Source organism: Cricetulus griseus, chromosome 5 (genome assembly GCF_003668045.3).
Source record: "Cricetulus griseus strain 17A/GY chromosome 5, alternate assembly CriGri-PICRH-1.0, whole genome shotgun sequence".
NCBI lineage: Eukaryota > Metazoa > Chordata > Mammalia > Rodentia > Cricetidae > Cricetulus > Cricetulus griseus.
Window position 1 is genome coordinate 179,052,390 of NC_048598.1, and position 10,023 is coordinate 179,062,412.

General features: G+C 43.9%; 2 gene segments (V, D, J or C); both read left to right on the forward strand.

Moving 5' to 3' along the window:
- Positions 1-2,398: 2,398 nt before the first annotated feature.
- Positions 2,399-4,779, forward strand: LOC113836063. The segment is given in 3 exon segments: positions 2,399-2,441; positions 2,518-2,829; positions 4,607-4,779. Coding segments are annotated over 3 exon segments (528 nt in total).
- Positions 4,780-8,282: 3,503 nt separating this feature from the next.
- LOC113836060 lies at positions 8,283-8,820 on the forward strand. The segment is given in 2 exon segments: positions 8,283-8,325; positions 8,408-8,820. Coding segments are annotated over 2 exon segments (456 nt in total).
- The last annotated feature ends 1,203 nt before the right edge of the window (positions 8,821-10,023 follow it).

A 10,023-nucleotide genomic window follows, 5' to 3' on the forward strand; every position in this document is an offset into this window, starting at 1 on the left:
TGTAACCTTCAAACTTAGCAAGTTTTAAATTTCCCATCACTGCCATCGTCATCGCAGCCACCACCTGTAAATCAGTCTTATAACTTTGTCACACATTGGAGCCACTGTCTCAGGCCTGAAATCTACAGAAGTCTTAGGTCCTGATGTTACTTCCTCAGCATCTGCAGAGAGTCCACAGAAGAAGGATGCTGTACATATCCTCAGAGAGGATGAGGACTGGGACCTCAGGTTCCTGCTGCCTGACCCAGGTGCCCTCTATCTTCTTCTACAACCGCACTAGGTCATTATCTTAAGTGCCCTGCTCATGAATATGCAAATCATGTGAGTCTATGCTGGTAAATACAGGGATGTCCACACCACCAACTACACATGATCAGTGTCCTCTCCACAGTCACTGAGCACACAGGTCCTCACCGCATAGAAGTACCATGGCAAAGTCACACTGACTAGAGAGACATCCTCCAGCACAGCCTGTAGGGGATGGGATGCTGTAGCCATGCCTGCTTAGGGGCCCGCTACATGTGTGCCTGACCACGCCTGCCGGGGTGTGGTTAGGGTGACATAGGGAAAGTTTAAGAATGAGGATGCTTACATGGGCTCTGCTTTCTCTTTCATCTTTGCCTTGCTGTACTTACTGCTGCCTGCAGGCTGGCTAGGTCACTCTGTCAGTAAGGCTTTTCCCTATTAAATTCCCTTGTATTTTTACCTGACTCTGTATTGGTAATTTTCCACATTATGTGGTTGTCAGAAGCAGGATATTGTAAACCTAGGCCCCATTTGGTTCAGCCTGCAGGTTCCACCAGGACAGCAGACTAGGCTGGGAAAGCATTCCTGTCTCCACAGCTGCTCCCGACTCCCAGCCCGCCCAGCTGGGAGACTTCCACAGACCTCCCCATGGTTACTGTCACTGTTTCTAGCTTCTTGCATGGAACCAGTTTGGACTAAAGCCTATCCAGGCCTGGAGGCCTCCTGCCCTTGAGCCGAGTGGGCCTCAGGAGTAGGCCTCAGCTTTCAGCAGGGTCTGCGGCTTCCCCAGGCAGTGAAAGTCTTTTTCAGTGGTTGAGGCCACAAGGCCATACACTCTCTAAGCTAAGCGCAGCCACCTGTGTGACCTCAGCTCCACCATTGTTGCCATCCTGCCTGACCGACCACTCTCAAAAGCCATGCGGACTTACTGTACACCTGTGCCACCTGCTGGTCAAAGATAGTTACTGTATCTGGAGTAGAAATAATCAGGTAAAATCACAGCATAAAGGTAGGTTTTGAAGCCCCCTTAGATAATATTCATGGTGAGGGTATTTATGCTAACCCACAGGCTCACGCTGAATATGACATCCATATATTTTCCGTATGCAGGAAATCAGCATTAAATGACTGGGATAAGGTTCGTGAGTCAGGAGAATGCCTAGAAGCTTATACCAGAATAGAACAGCAACCTACAGAAAAGTTCCAGGACTTCTTACAAAGGGTAACCAGGGCAATAGAATTACAGGTAACAGATCTGGAAACAGCTTATATATACAATAGCTTATGAAAATGCCTCTGCTCACCCTCTCTCCTCCTTTTATTCTGTTTTAAATAGCATAACATTTTGTTTTATTTAATTTTAGGGAGATTTCATACATGAGTAATTTATTGTCCTGAATTACACTGTTCTCTACTTCTCTCCACTTCAGCTGATCTGATTGGCTCTCCACTCTCAGGTTTTCTCTCTGTCTCTCTCTCTCTCTCTCTCTCTCTCTCTCTCTCTCTCTCTCTCTCTCTAATTTAGTACACATGATGCATATTATTTACGGGCTGGCTGCACTGTAGAGGGTAGGAACATGTATGAACATGGAACTTCAGAGGACTGAGCACAGATAAGGGCATGTTTTAAGTATGTCTCTGGGATAATGGTATTGATGTCACTTTCCTTATAGTGAGTTATGATATGAGCAGAAGCAGGGCCATCCACTCAGAGCTGAGACTAAAGTCACTGCTATTTCCCAAAAGAGACAATAGTATTAATAGTTCAACTGGTGATTCAAATGTGGTCATCCAGTGGCCACTCTGGGAGACCTCAGGTGAATGGTGAAATTTCATGCATTTATTTATTGTGTGTGTCAGTGACCACTCTGGCCCCAGATAATCCCACTGTGCACATTCCACCCTTTCATGTCAGTAGCTTGTGAGAGTTGCTGAGTGAGAGAGAGCTGGGCTCTCAGAGAGACAAGCGTGCAGCCTTCTCACACGTGTGGTGAAAGTGGTCATGCAGCATGCTCTCCTACATTTACTTAGAGGAACATCCCACATGCAAATTTGTAGCAATGCTACCAGAAGTCAAGCACCTGCTTAAATTCAGAGCCTCCTACACCCTGGAGAATATTTTCTGGGAGGCATTGAATTCACCACAATGGACATGAAATACTTGTGGGTCTTCATTTTCCTGCTCCCAGCTGTGAGTTCCACAGGGAAGCAGTGGAGAACCTTGTTCTGCTGGTTCTGAGCTCCTGACTCACTGTTGTTCTTTGTTCACAGGTGTCCTGTCCCAGGTGCAGCTGCAGGAGTCAGGGCCTGGTCTGCTGAAGCCCTCGCAGTCACTGTCCCTCACCTGTACTGTCACTGATTACGGCATTAGCAGTGGTAACTGGTGGAGTTGGATTCGTCAGCGTCCAGGGAAAGGGCTGGAGTGGATGGGTCAGATTTATAACAATGGAAACACCTACTACAACCCGTCTCTCAAGAGCCGAATAACCATGACAGTAGACTTATCGTGGAATCAGTTTTCCCTGAGGCTGAGCTCTGTGACCACTGTAGGCACAGCTGTGTATTGCTGTGCAAAGAGGCACAGTGATGGAACTTCAGTGTGAGCCTGCACATAAACAAGCCTTCCTGCAGGGGACAGCAGTGCCTCTGTGACAGCCGGCACTGAGTTTTCATGCAGTCTGGTCTCAGCCCAGAAGCATGGACAGTGAGGAAGGACCACCCATTTGCTGTAGGCTTGGGAGTTTTTTATCCACCAACCACATGCTGTCCCCTAGGCACATTACTTCCTTGGCTTTGTGGTTCTTCTTTCACATATCCTCAGGTGGCAGTAAAGGCCATAAGAAAACAATGTCATTATTTTCGTAGATGGGATGGAGATAATGAGTTGGAACTTTGTCTTCATCAAATATCATTTGATCTCCTTTTCCAACTTGAGCAACAGATATGACAAGATTCTCAATGCCCCTCAATTGAAGTATAAGCTAAACTTCAACTCTACAAATCAAACATGGAAAACATTAAATGACAATGGAGTCTCCTTTGGAATATGGCTTGTTAGGATGCTATTAAAGTTAAAAGTCGCCTAGGGCCACTCGGAATCAACAAACTATACCGCTGTCATTGTGTGAGAAGGAAAATATGCAGATACTGGAGTCTCTCTGTCCCTGTCTCTGTCTTTTTCTCTTTCCACCTCTCTCCCTGTCCCTCTTCCCATCCCCGCATCTGTATTCTCACTCCAGTCTTCATAGAATTTCCATGAATGCATGTTAGGCAGGGTAAGAGTTTGGGAGATGTTGTAAGAGTGGATCAGCATCTATCGGGAACAAGAAGAACAGAGAAGAAGCATCGGGGAGATCGTGATGGAAAGAGAGTTATATACATAGAGACAAAGAGAGTCAGAGAGACAGAGAGACACAGAACTTAAAGATGACTGGATATTGGGGAGAAATATCTGGCAAGAGATTGATGTGGTATATGATAAAAATGTATTGCATGAAAAACAGTAATTATTATGAAGTTTTTTATGGTCCACTAAATCCAAAAATCCAGTGTGCAAATGTTAAAAACAATATGGGAACCTGAGCCAAATCATAAGCCACTGCTGGATCATATCTATGAGAATCTGTGAGTGTTGTGTTGTCCAGTTGGTCTTGTGAGAAGAAACCCACTGAGATGAACAAAGACCACGTAGCAGATGTCTGATATCCACATTCTAGACAGAGATGAATCCTATAGATCAGCCCTACTCATGATCAGAAGCAACTCCCATAGAGATCAACCTGATGAATACGGAGCACAGGCAGCAGGGATGACCACACCTCAGCCATTCAGGGTCCTAAGGAACAGATGCAAAGACAGAACAGCTGGGGGGGGTGGTCACCACATCTGTTAGGAGTTTCTTCCTGTTGCTTACCCACAAATAACCAAGCTAAATTAGTGAAAACTGTCAGAGAAATAATTTGGTCATCAAGGGACTCAAAGCAGAAATGACTCCAGATCATCAACTCACTGCATTTACTTACTTTAAATGAAGCCAATTTTCTGCAAGTGCCAAAGAAACAATAATGTCATAGTCCATAAGATCTCTTAGCCATAACAATGATTCTCTGACAGTTGTAGTAATCAATCAATTAATCAATTAATTAACTAACTTAATTAAACAATTACCTCTCAAGTCTCCTTTCGAACACAGAGTGACTATTTTAGGGTGCCACTTGAGACTGATTCCACAACCACCAAGAAAATCCTACATTGGGAGTCATTTTACCTTTCCTCATTAATCTAATTTTAGAAATTTATTCATAAGTAAGTCTAATTGAAATGTTTTTGGTAGTAATAATCAATTTTCTTATTGTTTTAGTATTACAGACGGAGATGATTGTCATCCTGTGGAGTCCTCGGGGTGTGGCTTTTGCTACTTTGAGCTCCTTCTCAGATGACACTGGGGCCAGAGTTGTGGGATTCCAAGCTGACAATGTAAGAGATGAGTTCACGTCATCAGGAGTTCAGCATACTCACTCCCCTGTTTCATGAAAATGGATAGTCTTTGACACAGGGTATAGATTGACATTAATTGACATATATTGGACATGCTTGTATGGTGCACAATACCCCTCCCATACACAGTATTTCTATTCTACGAAGCAACAAGGAACACTTAAGACATCTCTTGATCTTTGCTTTATTATAACTCTGACATGTCTGAATCCAATCATTTCTGTCTATGAATGCTTTTTTTGATCTTGTTTTGTTTTTTAACCTAGGAGAATGCACATAAACCTTGACTTTACAAACAATGAATATCAGGAACACAAATAATTCTGTCTTGATATCATGGCAACAATCTGACTATATTAAGAGAAAAATAACAAAAACAACTTCAAAGTGGGATTCTCTGGCTTTTACAATTTTTTAACTCATATAAAGTCAACAAGCTGTCTAAACCAAACCCTGTTGCTAGCAAATTTACTTTCTTTTTCCGTATGACCTGGCTCCTTGCACAAACATGAGCACTCTCAGGTTGAGAGTTGATTTGGTTGTCTGTTTTCCTGCCCGTGTATTTATTTTCCTCCTAGAATTTCTTCTCAGAGTTCATCATTATTCTTCTTTATCCTCTGGACCTATTCCAGTGGATCACATGATACTCAGGAAGTGTCTCCTGCACCAGGTAAAGGTGGACAGAATCTCCTTGTCCTCCAAGACATAGTGCCCTCCTCCTCCAGTTTTGCAAAGTAAAATGTCAACACCATCATGAACAGTCTTGCTCTAATATAAACCACAGAGTTAGGACAGAAAGGAAAGAGGGGTTCCTTTATATGTGAATTCTCGGGAACAGTCAAGAGAAAGATTGAAAGTAGCGTGAATGTTGGGTTGTTGTTAGATGTGAACTAGCTGGACTCATGCAAGGTTCCTAGGGCTGACTTCTATGGGGACAGAATGGATTTCTCAAGGAGCTGTGCAGGTTTCATCCTCTGCAGAACTCCATCTGGTGGCTTCCCTGATGCCTCACAGTCACAGAAGATTCCTAGGACAATCTTCCAGACCTGTGCGTCATGTGGAGACATTATAAATCTGTCTATGAACATTTCAGAGCAATCCAACGTGGGAATGAGTTTAACCTATTGGAGACTATTTTCTTTCAAATAAACACAGTGGGACAGAGTGTGATGTTTAGTGTGTATGATCACTAACATTGTTAAATATTCATGCATGAGACAGCCAAAAGGAAAACCTAAATAAATTATTCATGCAGAGCCTGAGGAACTGGTGCAGAGAGGCCAGCAAAGGTGTTTCCTGACTCTACTCAGAGTTTATTCCTCAGTTAACCACATACAAGGCCCAGGAGACCATTTCCTATGGCAGTTAGAACCCTCCCTTAGAAGGACACAAGATCAGTTAGTTCCTAGTGTCTGTGTCGCTCTCCTGGGAATGCTACAATAACAGAAATGACCCAGTTCAAAGACTCTCACCATCATCATGAAGACAATTTATCTCATAGTGGAATAAGTTTCTCTGTTGGAAAACTGGACCTGCATGGTCAACAGCATATGGGGTTCAAGAGCAGGAAGGAGAAGTTTACATGTAACCAGAACCTGTCTCCAATTATAATATATTCAAATGAAAAATGAGATTCCTCTAAGGGAGTCTAACTGAGGAAAGGAAACACACTCAGCATAGGCTGGGGTACATCTCCTGAGGTCATCAGGAACCCATTCAAATGAAATTGGGATTTCCCTGTCTCATAAGATCACATAGTTTTATCAACATTTATTTATTTATTTATTTATTTATTTATTTATTATTTTATCCCGCAATTTCTTTGACTATATACTACAGCTTCTAATTTTGTGTGTCTATGGGATTCAGGTGGTCTCTGCATCCACACCTGTTTCTTGTGACTTTTCTTGGGCTCTTTTTCTTCAGAATATATTTGTTTTTTCTGGTTCCAAGGTGTTAGTTTTTCTTTGACTTCATTGTACTTTATTGTATTTTATTCACTAAAAGCTTGTTAGTAATAAAACGAAAACAGTAAGTTGGTGTGTGAGGATAGTGAAGCCTTGTGAGTTGAGTCAGGAGGAGGGAGTGCGGGATGCAGCTGCTTACATCAGCTGGTGTTTCCTCTACATTCCACAGCCTGATGGAGCAAACAGTGGGTGTGGACCCTGTGCTACAACAAGATGACAGCGAGCTGACTTTCTGGGATATACGGAATCACATCACGTGGGTGGAAAGGGGAAGAAAAACCTGAGCAGTGTGGACTTCCTAATCAGAAATGAAAAACTTGGTAACCCAAGTGTGAAAAAATGGTTAGCAGTGATGTGACACCTTAAAAATACAGGAGCAGTAACTACATTCCTAGCCGAATTATTTATAAAATCCAGAACTTGGAAACAAACTGGATGCCTCTCAACCAAAGAATGGACAAACTAAATGTGGTAAATTTACATAATGGAATTCTACTCAGCTGTCAGAAACAATGAAGTCAAATGGACAGAACTAGAAAAACACATCCTGAGTGTGGTAACCCATACCATGAAAGACAAAAACAGTATGTACTTAGTCATAAGTGGATACCAGACATAAAGCAAAAGATACACAGCCTACAATCCACAACCCCAGAGAAGTTAGAACCCTCTTCCAGAAACAGATGAAAGTAGATGCAGAAACCCCCACGAGACATTGGGCTGAGCTCCTGGAGTACAATCAAAGTGAGGGTGGACCCATATTACAAACAGAGGAGTCAAGACCATGGTGGGGAAATCTACAGAATCAGCAGACACAAACTAGTGAGAGATTACTGACTTCGGTCTGACAAATGGAAAACCTGTATGAGATCCATCTAGACTCCCTTAATATAGGTGATAATGGTCCAGCTGGGACAATATATGAGGTCACAGGCGTGGGTTCAGGATCTAACTCTAATGCACTGACATCATGGAACCCATTAGATATGGAGAGGTACCTTGCGTGGTCTAGACACAGACATATGGGGTGGTGGGGAGGTGCCGAGGTCCTGCCTCAACAAGATGATGGGACAAAATTATTAGAATTCCAATGGGAGTCTTTACCCGCTCTAGGAGATGATGGGAGATGGGGGGCAGTGGAGGACCATGATGTTAAGAGAGAGGGGGAACTGGGGTTGGAATGTAAAAATTAAATTAATTAATTAAAATAAATATATAAAATGTTAAGAAATAAACGCATGAAGAAACTAAAAAAAAAATCAGGAGAATAATTTGGTGAGAGGTTGGGCTAGAGAGTGGAGGTGGGGTCATGCCAAGATGTGTTTCCTGTGATCCCTGTAGTCCCCATGCTCTCTCATCCAGACTCACACTTTAGGAAGTCAGAGGCAATGATGGCCATATTGAAATAAGGGAATGGAGTGGAATCCACCTTCCTCATATATAAAGACAAGGCTGACTCCCCACATGCAAATTCATCTTCTAGCTCTAAGTTAAATCCCCTCCTGGGCTGTGGGAGCTCACATCTCTTTCACAGGAGGCTGACCTCTGAGAAAAGGGGGTGTAGCCTAGAAGATGAGACTGTTGGGTCTTCTGTACCTGGTGACAGCCCTTCCTGGTGAGTGTGACCATTTCATACATGTGTCCATGAGGGGATGTGACAACATGTGATTGACAGAATTGACTCTTCCTGTCTGCAGGTGTCCTGTCCCAGATCCAGCTTCAGGAGTCAGGACCTGGCCTGGTGAAGCCCTCACAGTCGCTGTCCCTCACTTGCTCTGTCACTGGTTTCTCCATCACCACCAGTGGTTATAACTGGAACTGGATCAGGCAGTTCCCAGGGAAGAAGCTGGAGTGGATGGGGTACATAGGTTATAGTGGTGGCACCAGCTACAACCCATCCCTCAAGAGCCGCATCTCCATCACCAGAGACACAGCCAAGAACCAGATCTTCCTGCAGCTGAACTCTGTGACCACTGAGGACACAGCCACATATTTCTGTGCAAGACACACAGTGAGTGGACTTCAGCATGAGCCCAGACAAAAACCTCCCTGCATTGGACCTCTTGGCCAGCAGGGGTCGCTGAGGCCTAAGGAAGCACAGGAACTGTAAGTCTTTAGAGCAGGGAAAGAAAAACGCATGATTTCCTCTGCCTTTGCTTTCCACTTTTCCTCTATGCAGAGAGAAGGACAGGGGTCTTTTCTCTCTCTGATGTTGAAATGCTGTGTTTATGTGAAGTAACATTTGTTTGTGTCTCACTGTGATTCTCAGGACATGTTGTACAGTAATATTTCTTGTCATTTTGAATGTGGACAAAGTCTTTACCAGCTGAACTATCTCTCTCTGTGTTTAGGAATATGTTTTGATGAAAACAACTTATTAGAACTCTGCTGATCTCACACAGCAGTACTTTTCACATAAAAATCTGATTCCACTTTGATTGCTCACGCACTCCACTCTCAGTAACATCTGTGTGTTACAGCTCACCCTAGCCTGCTCAAACACAGCAGTTGAAGGGATGCCTACAGAATGAGACACAGAGTGATAAGGGGGTCGATAGTGCAGAGTGGTCATGGAAGGACGGTGCAGCTTGTTCTATGAACAAAGGATAGTTGGTCATCTTCATTTTCACAGAGCAGGGTCAGGACGGTATGATCCTCCTCGTGTCCCATTTGTGTGGGAGCAGGCAAACACGTTGGGATCAAGAAAGTATCCAGAAGGGAAATTAGGTGAGATCTATGGGTGAACTGGGGATGGGGGAGGGTGGTTGGGGAGAAAGGAGGGGGGATGAGGGCATGAGAGAGCAGCGTGGTCAAGGAAGCCGGAAGGGATGCAGTAAAGAGCAAGGGAAGAGATATCTTAGTAGAGAGAGCCACTATGGGGTTAGGGAGAAGCCTGGTGCCAGAGTTCTTCCCAAGATTTCACAAGGGTTTCCTCAGCTAAGACTCCTAGCAATAGTAGAGAGGATGCCAGAAATTGCCTACCCCTGTAACCAGATTGCTGAATAACCCAAGTCTCACCATAGAGCCTTCATCCAGTAATTGATGGAACCAGGCACTGAGATCCATAACCAAGAACCAGGCCAAGCTCTGGGAATACAGCTGAAGAGAGGTAGGAGGGAAAATATGAGCAAAGAGGTCAAGATCATGATGGAGATATCCACAGAGACAGCTGAACCAAGCTTGTGAAAACCAATGAACTCTAGACCTAAAACTATAGAGACTCCAGGTGACAAAGCTAGGCCCTCTGTAAATGGGAGACAGTTGGGAAGCCTGAACCATCAGAGGGTCTCCTGGCAGTAGGACCATGATACCA